General features: G+C 35.8%; 1 protein-coding gene across 1 annotated transcript in view; it reads right to left on the bottom strand.

Annotated features, from left to right (window-relative positions):
• The window catches only part of SEMA3A (semaphorin 3A), a gene marked incomplete at its 3' end in the record, with an annotated part of 167088 nt that overhangs the window by 17223 nt on the left and 131989 nt on the right, over positions 1-17876 (bottom strand). Inside the window, exons 7-13 of the mRNA XM_080364096.1 lie at positions 17491-17633; positions 16216-16330; positions 16048-16117; positions 14826-14970; positions 9007-9226; positions 2999-3090; positions 20-61 (exon numbers count right to left, since the gene is read on the bottom strand). Of these exons, the coding sequence (XP_080220222.1) occupies positions 20-61; positions 2999-3090; positions 9007-9226; positions 14826-14970; positions 16048-16117; positions 16216-16330; positions 17491-17633 (827 nt within the window). The remainder of the gene's footprint in view (positions 1-19; positions 62-2998; positions 3091-9006; positions 9227-14825; positions 14971-16047; positions 16118-16215; positions 16331-17490; positions 17634-17876) is intronic.

Here is a 17876-nt window from a genome sequence, read left to right as displayed (position 1 = left end):
AAGTTTGTGCACATAGTACCTGCTTTGTGGAAATCTTCATTGCTGAAATAACAGTGGGTTCCTGGGGAAAAAAAAAAAAAAAAAAAAGAGAGTGAAATTACAAAAATAAGCTCTAGAAACATAAAAATCCTGCTAGACTGTTATTTGACCAGCCTAGAAATCCTGAAATTAAACTAAACAATCCTCAGTAATAGTGCTTCTTACTATCTTTTTCAGCTGAATTGTGTCTAGTTGGAAGTGAAATAGAAATGTAGACACATAATTTTCTATGATTATTACAGTTTCATTGTGATTACTTTGTTACTAGTTTCACACCTTGACATGAATTTCTATACTTTGTGTTAAAACTACATTTAAATAACCTCTCAGGTAATATGAAAATAATGACAATCAAAATACATAGATACTATATATTAAAGGAGATAACACTGAAATCAGCAACACATTTTAACCACACCAAGGTGAAAAACCCATTCCTGCAAAATTTTATTTGTATGAAAAAGCCTTAACCCCAAGCATATTCATGTACAAAAAAGTTGCTCCTATTTGCAAAACACAGAACCAAATCTGTCAAGAGTTTTTTTGCACCCTGGAATAGCTATTATTTAATCAACTAAATGGGTCACTAGGAGAGTTATTGTTCTCCTAGCTAAGTCCACTTTTAGTTATGCTTATCTGTAGCACACAGGTGTCAAACCAATATCTACTTTCTTACATGAGCAACTGTAGGAAATATTTAACAGAGTAAGTATATTTAGATCTGATTAAGACTGTTACTCCTTTCAGGCTCAGCTGCTTGAATGGATTTTAAACCTGCAAGTAAAAGTGGCATAATTTGATTATCAAGTGTGCAAGTCAATTCTGTATGAACTTTATTCCATCTAAAAATCTGCCATTGATCCCACCCATCATACTTTTGGTTATGTCCATTAATAAAGTCCTTATTAAGCTTTTACACTTGTGTAGCTTTCAACTTGCATATCCTGAGAGAATTTGATATGGATCAGTGGATGTTAAGCATGTGGACTTGCCTTTACAAATGGGTTAATAGACCTTATATTAGAAAGCATCAATTAAGTTTAACATTCAAATGTAAATTGAACTCATTAGTTTGTTTGCTCAGCTCTTCAGAGAAATATTGCACAAATGGGGTTAAGAGAGGCATTTGTTATCAATATGAGAGATATGGAAGACTTACAGTTTCATGGAATTATAAATGAAAAGCATTGTATTCAGCACATTAGTTTAAGAATCAAAATGCATTGTTTATGATGCAGGTAGAATCTTTAGTAACTAAAGAAAACTTATATTTAGTTAGGGTACATGTAAAATCTATTGCAAATTTCCTATTGAAAGATCCATATCTTATGCACACAAATTCTTCTTATTCCACTGAAGTACATTAATGCCCTCTTTAAGGCTTAAATGCATTCCAAAGGAGATAAATGAGCTTTCAAGTAAATCAGAACAACAAAATGCTTTTTGTGCAATGAATAAATACCCATGTAAAGTAAAATACCAGATTTGAATTTGCAATTAACTATTCTACTTTTGTAAAGCCTTTCTGAAACAAAACTTTCACTCCATTTATTTTCCTTCTTTCACTTTTATATTTCTCTGATCTCCTTTAGCTTCTACTTGATTTAGGGAAGAGACTCATACATTATCAAGAATTGCCAAATTACCCCGCATTAATGTAATGACTTTTATGTGTATAAAAAAGAAAAAAAGATGAGAGTCACAAATTACTTGTCTCATTTTCTCCTTAGAGTTATTACTTTATTTTTCTGTAAAAAAAAAAAAAAAACAAAAGAAAAAATCCCACCATATTTCTGCCATAAAAAAGCATGGGTTGCAGAAGCAGAGACACCTATTTTTCACTGGTATCTTGCACTCAGAACAGTGGTTTCTGTGTAAGATTGGTACCAATAAAGGCAAGATTGCCCATAAGAAAAAAAAATATTGAAAATAACAATAAAAAGATATATAAGCTCTGTTTTGATACATTGTGTCTGTTCAGAAACTTAAGGTAAAGGGTTGGCAACTGAGAATGATGAGGACATGGTGGCTGGACCCTTATGGCAGGTTAGGAGCACAGTCCTTGTCAGCACACCTGGAGTGAGACCACGCGACGTGGGGCTCTCTGAGCACACCAACATCAGCTTCATGCCCTCAGCTTAACCTCGTGCTCCCAGCGAGGTATCAACCCCCAAAAGCCTGAAGCCTGTGAAATAGTACCATAAAACGGCACTGACAAAAAGAATAACGCAGGAATGTAAATGATTCGTTGTTGTGTACAAAACACGAGACATCCCTGGGTTCTGTCTGGAAAGTGTTTGAAAGGTTTACTCAGTATTGACTTGCAGAAGAGCCTATAGCAAGCTTTATTTTTTATGTGGCTCAGATGGGAAAACTGGGAGACTGATTTTCACAAAAAAAGTGCTAAAGAGTAGGGGGTGTTTGTGGTGTCTTGTGTCAAACCATGAATTTAAGACTCTAAAGTCACATTTGAAAATGTAAACACTTTCTTTGTTTCTCAGACTATTAGGTATAAGGTATAAGAAATCTGTGCAAATCACTGTTTTTCTGAAAGTATCTTCCTAGTTACATTATGCTGATAGTCTGAATAGTGTTAAGAGCTAGTGCAACTATAAAATCTGTCTATTGCATATCTCTGTGGGAGAAAACAGACAGGCATTATTCCCAGACTTGCATGAGTACATATTTAACTACAGCATGTAATAACTTTAAGATTCAGATATACTCATTTGTTTTTTAAACTACAAAACAAGAGCCCAGGATGCTGTTTCTTTTATCATTAACCTCCAACTAGCACTGAACATTTCAAGGTTTATTTTGACTAGTGTCTGGGTCTCTAAATGACAAGCTAATTAGAGGGGCATGCCAGGCTATTCCTTGGCTAGACTGCAAGAAGTTTAGTTTGCAGCTGTCCACAGAGAAATCTACAACCTGACACTTGAAATTTAGCCGCACTTACCCGAAAGACTGTCATTTCTTCCAGCAAGACTTCCTCTAATTCATGCCAAGTCTCCTTAGGAATTGAAACCACTTTAAGAACTGTTCCAATATCTTGAAAAGGAAGAAAAAAACATCAGGTGCTTAAGACGCATACTTCAGTTTCAGAGCAGCCAAAGTTGCTTGTAGTATGTAATTATTTCACATATAAAGATTGTGAAGCTATATATCTCTGAGCACTCATCATTCAAAATACCAATTGCTATTTGAAATAACCTAGAAAAACACTAAATATCGGTAGGACATTTCACTGAAGTCTTTCAATTATCAAAATGCAACAAAGAAGATAAATACTATAGAGTTACTAAAGAATTAAAAGGACTGAAATATTGTTTAAGTGACAGTATAAAATTACTGAAGTTTCGGTTATTAAATTGAGGGAGGATATGCATTAAATTTACACAGGCATGTTTTATTGTCCATTTTGAATATGATGTTTGTCATTTTTAAAATGCAGTAAAGATGCTGTCAGAAGGCTCAGTATGGATATAAAAACATCTGGACAACTGTTGTTAGACAGATGAAACTGTTAGATCTCTTAAGTACAGACAATCTTCCCTGTGTCAAACAAAGTACCTAACATGTACAAGCCCCTTAAGGCATCTATATTTCTCTGCGTGTTAGATACTGGTCTTTGCTGAGGGGTAAAAAGCAATACAACTTGTATCTTCAGTTTAGAAATAAGTATGTGCCAGCATTTTAATACTATATCCATTTGCATTCTTGGAGTTTTGCAATTAGCTTTGACATGAACAAGGCCAACACTTGAAATTCCAGAGCTACAGTCTTTGATTTTGTAAATATGGTTGAGACTTCAGAGCATCTCTGTTTTTCAGCTTCTGCATCTGTGATTTGTTTCCATGCACAGAATTTTCAGGGAATGACAACAACAACAAAATAATCATTTCTAGGTTGGTACATATTACTGCAGATTCTCTGAAATGGAAACACTGTATGTGACTCTTCTTTTTAACCAGCCAAGTGTAGTGTCATGCAAATATATCACAGAAATAACAATTACATCCCTGAGGGATTTTCATGTTGCACATTCTATAGCACTAATAGTTTAGGAAAATATAAGGCATTTAAAATGGATAAAATTCTCAAAATAACAGAACTATAAAGGTCAACATTCTAAAAATGAGAATTAAACATCAATGACACAAAACTAAAACATATTTTATATGTATATATATTTTTGTATGTTGAAACTTCTTACTAAACAGATGACAACTCATCACTTCTCTATTGAAAATACGTGTAAAATTGAAAAAATAGGTTGCACGAGTTGAAAATGTTTTTATAAGGCAACTAAGTTAACAGCCATTGATTTCATGAGAAAAATCTGGTACTTCAACTTCTTTACATGAATTTTGGTTAAAATATTCTAGAAATCCTAGAATATCCTGTAGAACTGAGATTTTATTTTTTCCATCTGCTCCCTTTTAAGCAGATGTTGGTTTCTAAGTACGCATTTTTGGAAGTTTAGAAAGAAGTTATTTTATTCCACAAAATACATACATTATTGTTTTCTTAAATTAGTCATAACTTCATAGATTCTTTTTTAAAAACAAACCCCAATTCTTTCTTAAAACAATGGTAACAGCAAAGCAAAGCACTACTTTTTATTTAGGAAGCTACATGTACAAATTAAGCTTGTAAAGTATAATAAATAAGTTGTTTTGGAAGTGGTTTTCATAATGGTTACTGCTACTAATTGAACATTTTCAATTCAAGAAATATTGAGAACAATGCAGAACAAATGCAAGATAAACTCTGAAACAAGAAGAATAAAAATCCACATTTCTACAATAGAGTAATTCAGAGCAACAGATAATTGATGTTAGTTATGTTTGTAATTTAATGGATGGGTTCATTACCTTCATTATCCTGATAATTTGATGACTGTGGTTTTGAGGAAAAAAACCCACCTCTATGGGTAAAAAAAGAGAACTCTGATCTAATAAATACAACAACGTTGCAATGTGTCATGACTATATTCTGTGTTGGACTGTGACTGTCCTCAGTCACAATCCCTCAAATGCCGTATTCTAGAAATAAAAGGGAATTTTTGATAAAATAGCACAAGGGAAACCGTGGAGCCTGCGTGGGCACTGAGTACATGAGTTCCCTACATAATGTTGTTTTTAAAAAAAAGGTCTGACTTTTAAGTGGATCCTGCCACAATTACAGTTGTTTGATGCTCAAGAAAGCCTCTAAGGTCAAAGATACATGGTGTTAATCACTATGGCGACTCTAGTCAGGCCACAGGTAACAAAGTGGGGCTTTATCTGAGTTCTAGATCAAGTTTTACAGAGTCGTATTTCAAACAATTTCACACAAATGGAATCAGGCTTCTTCTTTAGGATCAATAGGCTCTGCTCTGTGAGATAAGATTACTGTTATTAATTTGCTTTACTGACAGATGTACCTTGACTGTGCCAAATGATCCCAAACATCAGACACTCAGGATATGCATTAAGTGCTTCTCTTAAATCCTGTTTTTTTCTGATATAATTTCAAGCACACCGATATGACTTTATTTCCATTGTGAAACAGACTGGTACAATCACAGTGGGAAAGAAACTGCTCGGCTAAAGATTTCACCCACAGGAAAGGAAAATGTGACCACACTGGATGTCTATTAATTATACTGTGTTCAATTATCATCAGTTATTCAAGGAAAAGAAAAAAAAAAAACAAAACACAAAACCAAACCACTACTATTTCTTCAATGTACTGAAGTTCAGAAGCATGTGGGAATACTGTAGATTGCTGCAATGGAAATGGGAAAATACAGAGAAATGTATCTAATCTGATGGGACAGACCCTCACAGAAAAATCCAGTCATATGCCAGAGGGCTTAATTTTGACTTTATCATAGGTTTAGTTATCAAGTGGGAAACTGGACTGTGACTAGAGTCCTTAATCTGCTCCCCAGTTTGTTCTTTGCTTGGGGAAGATGCAGTAGATGCTGATTGTGTATCTGTTTCTGGTTCCTTTGGCTTTGACCAGCCAGCTCAGCGCAGCTTTCTGGCAGAAGGCAGGCAGGGCCTCAGTTCTGCCTCTTTTCCTTTCCCCCTGCATGAAAGATGCCCTGTCCTCATTCAGAAAACCAAAATAAGAATAGTGAGCTCAGAGGAGCACCTTCTGTGCCCCAACTCCAAGCACAGGTGTTATATAGCGCCTGTTCTTCTCCCATGAGGGTATAACCTCCTGCTGGAAAAAAGAACAGTTCCTACAGACGAAAGTAATATTTCCAGAAAAAAATAACACCCTGCACTTACGAAGCTGTGTTTTTGGTGCTAAAATCTCTTGGCAAGTGCAAGTAATAACTTTTCAATATTTTTCTTACAGTTCTTGGGCACAAATATCAGCAATGTTGGATGAGATCCAGAGCACTTACCACACACTGGAATATTAGTGGATTATAGAATCGAATGCCTAAATTCTCAACTCAAAGGTAAGAGCTAGGTATCATTGAGGCTCTTTTAGAAGGAGACCTTGCCTGACTAATTTAGATAAGAGCCACTATACGTAATGATAACTATCTGAAAGCTATAGCTCAGGTTTAAGCAAGTCTTCCTGTACCATCTGAAAACAGGCAGGAACTTCTACATAACTATTCATCTTATTCTAATAGAAGTCTCAAAGAAAGTACAATGAATCTCTCTCTGGGAGTACTTATCTCTCTCCCTTACGGAAACCAAGGCATCATTCTTAGACTGAATGCCAAACTTTGGTGAGATAAATGCCACCTCTTGTGCTCAAGATGTAAACATAAATCAGCTCCTTATGTTTGTTCAGCATCATACTCTGGATGGAGAAGAGCTTGTTCCTTCACATTACAGCCAAGGGGAGTATTGCCATTAATTTTTTCTTTTCTGGCTAAATCAGGTCATAGAAGACTTGTTGAAAGGCACAAATCACTGCCAATTGTAGATGGCATTGAAGTCTGTAATGTGTGATGGAAAATATATGTGTTGTGTAAAATCATATGAAACTAATTTTCAATGTTTTATGCAAGAACATATTGTAGCACTGGTATCTAATAACTCACTTCACAGCTTTAAAGAGCTGGAACACTTTCTGCAGAGCTGCATTTCCTGCAGTAAATGTTCTGGGTTGCTACGCATGTACTGTGTTTGGTACACAAAGCTTCATCAACTCTGTTTATTCATAATATATTTCAGGCATCAACATGAAAGAGATCTCATGCAACACTGCAGGTTTGGGGAAGAGTGGCTGGAAAGCTGCCAGGAGGAAAAGGATCTGAGAGTGTAGATTGACAACCAGATGAATATGAGCCAGGAGTGTGCCAAGGTGGCTAAAAAGGCCAAGAGCATCCTGACTTTTTTCAGAAACACTGTGGCCAGCAGAACCAGGGCCCTGATCATGCCCCTGTAGTTGGCACTGGTGACGCTGCACCTGGAACCCTGTCCTTGGTTTTGGGCCCCTCACTACAAGAAAGACATTGAAGTGCTGGAGAGAGTTTAGGGAAGAGCAATGAAGCTGCTGAAGGATCTGGAGCAGAAGTCTTACGAGGAACAGCTGAGGGAAGCAGGGCTGTTTAGCCTGGAGAAAAGAAGGCTGAGGGGAGACCTTCTTACTCTCTGAAACTACCTGAAAGGAGGTTGTAGCATGGAGGGTGTTGGTCTCTTCTCCAAAGTAGCAAGTGTTAGGACAAGAGGAAACAGCCTCAAGTTGCACCAGGGGAGGTTTAAATTGGTTATTAGGAAAAAATTCTTCATGGAAAGGGTTGTCTGGCATTTGAATGGGCTGCCCACGGAAGTGGTTGAGTCACCGTTCCTGGAAGTGTTTAAAAGACGTGTAGATGTGGTGCTCAGGCACATGGTTTAGTGATGGACTTGGCGGTGCTAGGTAACAGTTGGACTTGTTGATCTTAAGGTCTTTTGAAACCTAAAAGATTCTATGACTCCATGATTTATGGTTTTGGAAATCTGACCCCAGGTCTAGAGCACCAGAACTGCACTTAAAGCAGGTAAAAAATTGGACTGTTACAAGACACACAGCCAGATACATGTTTTTTGGCTCAAAGCTGAAAAGAAACAGTGGGCTTGTGTTTTGATGTGTTTTGACTTAATGATGTCAATGTCTAATTACTAGCAATTATGTTCAATAGAAGTTTAAAATACTTTTATTCAACATACCTGAAACACCAGCCAACTAATGGAATATCTTCAAAGGTGAAGAAGCAGATCCACCAACTGCATCAGCATAGCTCTGAAGCCACTGAACTTAGGCAAATGCATATTACCTAATTTCTGTCTACTGTTATTTCTCATTATTACCTTTTTTTTTTTTTAAAAAAAAAGGTCTTTTCTTAATGTCTGTTTCCACTTTTCCACTTTTAGAAAATGCCCAAGCTGTATGATTCTGTGAATGCTTTGGAAAAGATATCACATTTGTACTCAAATACCATGTCTTCTTAAAACACTTTGCATGTGTCAGATATCTTCATCTTAAGTAAAATGATGCACTATTCTGGCTAAAGAGCTGGACATTTTAAGGCAATATTTGAAATATTTGAAAGGCACACAAGACATTTCCCATACCTGGATACTTGCCTCATTCACGTTAAATGCTTATGCTACACTTCAAAACGGGTACCTCAAAACTTGCATTTTAATACTAGATTATGTTTAATAAGGCAAGATATTTCTAATAAAATCCCCTAATAACAGTAGTTGAAAAGAGAGTGGTTTGGTCTTAATCCAGTTGGCAAAACTCCTAAAGAATTAAGCTATGCAGGCCACAGCCTGAACCTGTAACAGTGATTGTATTGTAACAAAGACCTCCCCACACACAGTTTTGAGTCTTGCCCCAACTTTTCACAGGTGTACACAGGAACATAAATCAGTGTTCTGTCTTCTGGAGTATAAAATTTTATCTGATCTATGTCTCCATAATGCCTGGAGGAGCATACAGAGTAGATTCAAGACTTCTCACCTGTGCCAATGAACATCACATCGTATTGGCCATCTTCTGCGTCTACCCGATCTACTACTATTTGTGTGAACTGGTAATCCACATCTGTTTTGATCATGATTGGACGGTTGTTGATGGGGAATACTGGATTGTACATGGCTGGATGACTTCTTGCAAATGTTATAACTTCATCAGGAAGGTCTTTGGTGGAATCAAAGCCTCCAAATGTTTTACTGGGACACTGGAAATAAAATAAATAAATAAATAAATAAATAAAAAGTTTTACATTTTATTGTTGATCCCTAGTAACATATTCAAAATCCATTTCATTACAATCATCCCAACTACTGCACTCTATAATTAAATATGACAGTGGATCTAAGTGTTTCATGACAGTAAAAGTTAATTTTGTCACTAAAAGTCTCTGTTTTTAAAAAAAAATCTATTTAAATCAATGTGAATGATCCTCATATGTAATTTTTCTTACTATTATGCTGTGCAAAAGGATTTCTAATCATTTACTCATCCAGCATTAATCTTAGTTGGCAAAAGGAAGAAATCTTGAAGCATCTAAACTCATTCAATGTGAGACAAGCAATTTCAGTATTTGATTATGTAAAGAACAGAAAATTACTTAATTATGGCACCATCTTAGTTTCAATGTACTGTCCTCAGAAGTTGACTGGAAATCAATTCCTGTCTGGGAAATAAATCCTTTAATGCTGGGACAATTCCCAGTTCTACTGACTTTTCAAACTCCTGCTTGTCTCAACAAGCCTATGTCATCCATGTAGTCCTGATAACATGGATCCTGTTACACTAAATCAAATCAAATGACTCATGTCCTAAATGTATCTCCTCTCTCTCCATTGATTCTAAAGAAAGCCTCGTGTGAGCGTTGCTTCTCATACTGTCAATGTCAACATTTAGGTGAGATGAGTCTCGCTAAGGAAATAAATAAGTCCTCACTGTTGTGCACTGCACAATAATGGAATGGTTGATGCTCCCTCAGGCTTAAGCTCATCCCCATGAGGTACCACAGTAGAGAGTCCCTTGGTCCACTTAAACAGCCATAGTGAGCAAGACAGTTTTGCCTCTAATCTGTGAGAAGCAGAGAATTCTCTGCTTACATTTTCCCAATGTGAGCAAAATGTAGAGGCTGAGGAGGAAGGAGCAGTAAGACTACAGCTTCAGTATCCACAAAAAATATTCACCATTTTCACCCACCCCGTGTCCCCATGGGGAGACGTAAGAACTGTGGGTTATCACCACCATTTGCCTTCATCTGTTTTGTAGAACTGGTAAGTATTTCATGAACAATTAGAGATTACTTTAAAGTAAGCATTAGTAGTATGCTAGTAACGTTGAACTGATGAAAAAAATGAACCACAATGGAATGAAATCACCAGTCCAAACTTGGCAAAGAACTTACTGTTGGCAACTCCTAATCTATTCAGAGATAGTTATTTAAGACACATAAAACTTTGAAGCCCTGTTGACAATTATGATTGCAGCATTTGAATCTGTAATATAAACAGCTGGTGTTAAAATGCCCTAGATAATTTACCCTTTCTATCCATGTGTAGAATATCTTCCAATTAAATTAAAATCCTAGAGGACAACGTCTTGTTAACCAATAATCCAGACCTTGCAGGATGCCCAGCAAAACAAATCAATTGTCTTTGCTATCACCTTGATCCAAATTATTAATAATTCATCAGAAATGAAATTAAAAAATCAATATTGTCAAAAAGAGTAGTTGTTATACTCAGCAAAGAGACACTTCCAGCATGGATATGTAAAGTGTAAATTGTCTCTTTTTGGCAAATTTGTTAGTAAGCAAATTCCTACACTCTATTCCATTATATGTTATGGAAGGGAGGAAGGGAGGAAGGGAAGGAGGACATTTAACTAATGCACATGGAGCAGACTAGGCAGAAAGCAAGTTAGTTATCTACTTCATTGTGTCAACATTTTTCATTGTTTTTTGTTTGTTTGCTTGTTTTTTGCTCACTTGTGCAGAAGTATTACATTAAAATCAGATAGAATTTTTATAATCATTGACTAAATCATGTCTCAAAAATTGTGTTTAAAATTCAAAACTTCAATTTTAAGTTTGCTTTACATCTCTATTAATATTCTAACTAGAGTTCAGTTCTAATTACTTGGAATAATTAGATAATGATTAATTAGATAATATATGTAAAGTTATTTAAGTATAAAAATCAGTACCCAAGAACTAAGTAGTACAATTTGCAGCTGGGCAAACACTGGAAAAAAAAAAAAAAAAAATTCAATTTTAAGTAAATGAATTTCAGCTGTGTTTCAATTGCTTGAATATTTACACTCTGGCTCATTTTCTAAAAAAGCATTGTACTCACAGCAATGTTGACCAAGTTATATTTTATGCAGAAAAATCATAAAACTAGAATTAGTGTCATAATTCTGTATGCTTAAATGAGACTCCCAATTCTGAGAGACAGATTACTGCTTGGATCCCTAATTTATGAGAGTAAGCAAATGACCGTAACTTTGTGTCTTTACATCTGAAGTCTAAAGTGCTTTACCTGGACTAGTCTGTGGCTCACATTCATCCCACCCCATTTTGGGAAACTGAGATGAAATAAAACTCTTTTTGCTATAACTCCCTCCCTTGTCAATGGAGTTAAATGGTCACCATCAGTATGTGACATTTAGCCTATTCATAGTCCAAATTGCTTGCAGATGAATCTCAACCTACATAAAATCCGAATTGTCCTGACGAGGAACGTCCTGTCATGTTTACTTATGTTGTGGTCACAAAACCAGGATACATAACAAAGACATTTTTCTTGATGCTAATGATAGGCCTCCTTTTGATTTGAGGGGGTCTGGGTCAAGCTAATGGGCAAGGTGTTTCGTAAGAACTCATGTTTATACACCTGATCAATTCCACTGATATCAAGGAAATAGTAAGTTTTCAAGTGCCAAAAGATAGGCGTGACTACAAGTGTCCTGAAAAAGTTTGGAGAAATTAGCTTCATCTTGGATTCAAACAGAGTTAAAGAACTCTTGCAAACTCTCGATAAAACATCCACTGCTAATTGCTGGTGCCCAGTACACTATGTCAGGGGTTTTGATCAGTCAGGAGGAGGCAACTAAGATTTATCCTAAGTGGTGTATTAGGGAATCCAACAGAATAAATCAATAGCTACATTTCAGTAGGAACAAAAAGTTATTTGGTCATAACTGAAGACAAACTCTTGGTACCATGAAGCAGAGAAACCTTGAGCTCTGTTAGCTGAGTTCACAGAAAGTCAAACATGAATTCAGGTTGAGATGCCTCATTCAAGGTGAGGTATAGACAAAAAACCTCCTCTACCAAAAGTTGTTAAAAGGTTAAAACACAACAAACAAACAAAGAAACAAACAAAGAAACAAACAAATGAACAAAAATCTAGAGATCTTAAAGGAAAAATCCTGGCAACTGCTTTGTTAAATGTGAAGCTGCTGTAGAATTGTTTACGAAGTTTTCTGACTTTTCAAAAGAACCATTTCCTCTTTCCTTACTCATACTGGGCAAGTCACCAGATGCTCAAGAAGTTTACTGGTGCCTCACCTATAAAATTCCTCAGATAATTCAGCACCGTCTAACTGCAGTGAGATCTGGGACTGGATCACTGTAAGAAGCTCAGGTTTTATTTCTCCCTTCCCTTTCTGCATTTCTTGGAAAAGGAAGCCATAAGTCTGACATCTAAAGAAACTTCAAAAACCTTTCTTCTTTATTCTCAACAAGTCTTCAAAGTCATTGAAAATATATCCAGTTTTATCACTTTAGAAACAAAAAGCTTCTTTTCAGCCAGAAATATCTCTCATTTTAAATTCAGTTTTATCGTACCGATATAATAGAATAATTTAACAGCTAAGACCAAAAAAAACCCAACATTGAAGTGGTAGACACCAGGTTTAAAATCACTGGCAGTGGGCTGGTAGAAACCAATGGCCTCAGTCACTCTATAATTAACATCACTTACACTGGCATTGCCTCTTGCACTACATGATGTGACTGCAGGGCTATGTGGAATTGTATAATTTGGGATCACATTTGCCCTCAGGCAAGAAAAATATTTACAATGAAGTATGAACATCTTTGCACTTTCTTTGTGAATCTTAGTATATTTTTTACTGAAACTGTAAGTGTAAAACCCATTCTGAGACAGTAGCCCCTCCCTAAAAGAAATCCATAAATATATAACTGAACTGTGTTTCTCTATTTTGGAAAAGATTGGGTGGGTTTGGTTACTTAGTCACTGGATTCAGGTCCCTGCTTTTCTGTTTGTCCTTAGGGATTTGATCAAGTTATTCTTCTCCCATATGGACCTCAGTTCAAGACCCTCAGACAAGTCTTGAAGTAACCCATGGACTACGGGGTAGGAAGAGCCACGTTGCCAGTCTCTAGGGCAAATATTTGAGCTGTGAATTCAGAATCTCAAAAGAGCTGTGTCTGATCTCTGCTCAGAAACAAATGTAGCAGACCCACTGTGCGGAAGTTGGCTCTTTATTTCGGTCTATTTCTGTGATAGAAAAATGTAACATTCTTCTTTGTAGTTTTACGTAATATCTATAATTTGGTTTTGCTTAGAAAGGTTAATCAATACTGGAATCAAAGAGGAATATAAATAAACAGAATAATGAACACCAACTTCCTACTGTCAGGCTGAAAAGAAGATGACATTAGCTATACAAGAAATACCGAAAATACTTACTCATTCACATTTTCCACAAAGTAAACAATATGTGTAAAACAATACAACTTCAAAAAACCTCTGACATATCAGCATTAACTATAGTAATTAAAAAAGAAAAAAGGTTCAGCATCAAATGAGAAACAAAACCTCTCCTATGATTCAGAGCTTGTATTTTAACTCTGGAAAAAATTAGGAATCCCTTTAGCCGTAATAGTGAGGGAGTGAAGAGTGCTGAGGAATCTGGCTGTCAGGGAGCCACTGTTTTCTTTTACTTAGGAAGTCATTTTCATTAGGCTGAGGATATATATTGCCTAACTGTTGGAGAGCAGTTGAAAGATCAGGTTTGAAAGAGCAATTTCAAAGCATACCACACAAAAGTAGAAAATCTGATGACTAAAAAAAAAGGAACAAACCTATTCCTGGTTTATTTTGTGACTTACTCTTAAATAATATTATAGACAGATATATTATTTACATTTATATGTTTATGCTTATGTGTATACATGTATACATATATATGTAACCTTCAGTAATGATATTTCAGATCTTAAATGGACCAAGCTGATTTTTACTAAGGACCCATCCCAATGCACAAAATTAATACTGTTTTCATAAATGTTTCATCTTAGACTACTAGTAATTTCAGAGGCAGTTAAATATTTCTAGAATGTGATGACATCAGCTGGGTGTTCTAAATATGGGTGCCTTATATATACTGATATTTTAGTCATTCACAAACTAGAAACAGAGAAACAAGTAGAAGCATAGATTTTACAAAATCCCAGTGGAAGTTAGAAATTATTATAGTCACTATCATCCGTTGCAGAACTAGCTGTCTTGCTATACTAGATTCAGTATCGAGAACAATTGAATGTTTCTTAACAGCCAGGAAGATGCTCTGTTTTCTGTTCATTCTCACTAGGAATGATTCAGTCAATATTTGGAATAAAGACAATTTCTAGGGAAAGAATAATGCAGAGTAATTTATGTAACATTTGACTTCCAGTGAAGTTCTGCAGCCATTGCTCAAACTTCTGCTGAAGTTGTTAGTATGTATGCCAAAATCATATTATACTATTATACATATCATATTATATTTCCTAGGGTACTTACAGTTCCTGGCCGTGGATATGGCACTCGCCCTTGGTAGGGAACCCACTGGTAATTTGGGCCATCTCGGTGGGCATAGGGACCAAGAAATACCCTCCTCACATCAGTCATGCTGTACATACACACGGCTGACCCCTTGAAGATATTGCTAAAAATGAGGGGAGAAGAAACCAAATCAAGTTCTTTAAATTATCACTCAGTTTAATCAAGTGGAAGAGCTATGGGAATAGCAGCTTGTCACTTTATAATTTATTGCATGTGCTGATTATCAAAACTCTGACATGTTCTCAGAGCAATCCTAACTCACCTCCTGTAAAAGTTCAGCATAACAGATACAATCTCTCAGACATTTTCGTAAGCAGATGTTGGTTATTCCACTATTTAAAACATATTGTCCCCAGAAGGCCAAAGCCTCAACTTGAGTAAATTTCCACAGAGCTTTCCCTGGAGGACTATTCTGTTCTTTCCTACACTTTGTATTTTTCTGTTTTCTTTTTAGCATTCTCTTCCGTCATTTGGGCAGCACACATGCAAACTTGAGTGTTGTTTCTTACCTTGAGATTTCTTACAGAAGACTGTAAGTACTTGTAACTCTCCCTGTTCTATGCCTGGTTATCAGTAGAAACATTCTTTCTGTTTAGAAACTGAAACTTTTGTCTTTCACAGATAAATGTGGCAGTGTAGCCAGTACTGCAAGCCTTCCTTTAGGTCAAAGCTACAAGTATTATTTTGGTCTCAGTGAAAGCACAATGAAACCAAAACATTCAAGTCACAGTTACATGTGATAAAATAACAGAACTCTTGAAAGTTTGTTAAACTTTCCAGATTTCAGCAATATTTTTTATTAATACCTCCTTGAGTAGCCAATTTATCACACCATGGATTTTCTATTACACTCTGTCCCTAAACAAGCATATTTATGCTTGTGTTATTTTTCCACGTCTGTGTGGAAAGGTCTACAAATTCTGATCCCAACTATTAAAAGCCAATTCAGCCACAAGAACAGCCTGAGAAACTGATAGTTCTTGTGATTACTTGCTTCAGAGTGATGATGTACATTGCTCATAAGAAAAGAAACCTAATTCATTACTCCTTACTGCCACTGACTTCTCAGTTCAAAGGTTAAGAAAATTTTGTGTTTCTTGAAAACATTTTTAACAAAGAGACCTCTTTAAAACAAGCAGCCACCCAAGTTTCCGTGCAAGTAAAATGATATGTTCTGTACCTGGAAGTTGTAAACACTCCATAGACTATTGGATTTTTAGGGTCTTTTGAGTTCATTAGGAATATATCCTCTGTAAAAATAAGAAGACACAGAAAAGAAAACTAAGTTAAATTCATATGGATAATACCTGAAAACATGTCTGTATTCAAAGCCATTTCTGCCACTTACGTAGTTCATCAAAGTGTGTGTCAATGCCATTGGGTCCCGGCACAGAACAAATCAGACGTGCTTTGAGGAAAGTTGTCCATTTGTTAACAAGGCTTCTGTGTCCACCAAAGTCATTCTAACAAGAAAAGTATTTTGTGTTAATAGCTAGTAACAGTCTCTGAAGTATCAATAGAGTACAGAGAAAATACAGTAAATATCCACAAGATGCTACTTACAGAAAATAGATAAAAGAATTCACCTTCTGCGTGTAAAGGCATTATTATGTTGTCAAAGACATTAATTCTGAATTACTTTTATTTTGTGCTGTATTGCTACATATTTCATAGTAAAACAAAATTTAAGAAAACAAAAGATCTCAAACCTCTTTATATATTCTGATACGTATATAGCAATGAAGAAAGACATGCAGAATATTTTGCTACAGAGCTCCAGGGCTGCCATGTCCTGGTAAAACTTAAGGGGTTTATTACTATTAACTGGGTAGCAATAAAGTAGAAACGAAAGTTGCAAGTGAACAAAGCAGATAAAAGTGCCAGATCAGTGGGATCAGTTGCATAGCTGCGAAACTTATGGATGGAGTGCACCAAGGATTCCATACTTATGGGGTAATCCATTTTCAAGCAGCTACTACCTCTAGATTTAAGGAGATATATTGAAATTGTGCTTAGAGACTGACATGAAATTTTACTGTAAACATCATAGTTGCCAAAGCTACAAAATTTATTAATACCATTTCACTTGTAGAAATCCTTTTAAGTCTGTTAGAAAAATATTTGGTGATTTATCAGTGTGGACGAATGATTCAATCTGCAGCCATTAAGGGTCTTCTGAACGGTTGCCCATTTCTACAGCTGAGCTTAAAAAACTGCTTCATTAAATCTTCCTTTAACTCTCTTTTAAAGACTTGCACTAATGTGGGAATGGAAAGGTATTAACATTCCTTTAAAAAGTAAATAATTCAGATGTTTTTGGCCTACCTGGAAGTATTACATTTCCTGTAAAAGTTTCTCTCTTGTGCAGGCACATTCTAAGCCTCAGAAGATGCCTACGACTTCTTAAACAAAATATGATAGTTTGTGCAACTTCCCCAAAGAGAGAACTGAATACTATATCTGTGGGTGTGTTACCCCCTAACTATTTTTCACTCAGGATCGCTGCTTTAATGCAATGCCAGAACTAACATTGAATAGTTTACAGGCAAGAAAATGCAAGAAAATCACTCACAGAGCATCCTACAAGCACATTCAATCTCACAGGAAGAAGTCACCATTTTACCTTACAGATCTGCCCTATTCTGGCATGAGTGGCTTTCCCAGTGTGCTCTCCATCAATTGCATTTTCACGGAAGAAGAAATAGATTTTGTCATCTTCTGGATTGTCACTCTCTGGTATCAGGTGAGCGCTAATGAATCTAGGATCTGAGAAAACAATGCCGTTGTGCATGTTATTATTCAATGAATTGAATCACTTGCCTTCCTTATAGAAATTAGTTGTGATTTTACTCCCCAAGAATCAATCTTTGCACCAAATGGTGAATATATCTATGTTAGATACATAGTCATCCATTAGCATATGACAGATGTTTACATTCTTCTTACTTTTAATACATATTTGCTACAGATACTTAATTAACAGACCTTAATTTTATTACTGAAACAATT

This window comes from Nesoenas mayeri, assembly GCF_963082525.1.
Source record: "Nesoenas mayeri genome assembly, chromosome: 1".
NCBI classification, from domain to species: Eukaryota; Metazoa; Chordata; class Aves; order Columbiformes; family Columbidae; genus Nesoenas; species Nesoenas mayeri.
The sequence above is the reverse complement of the archived record's forward strand: the minus strand, read 5'-3'. Positions and strand labels throughout refer to the sequence as shown.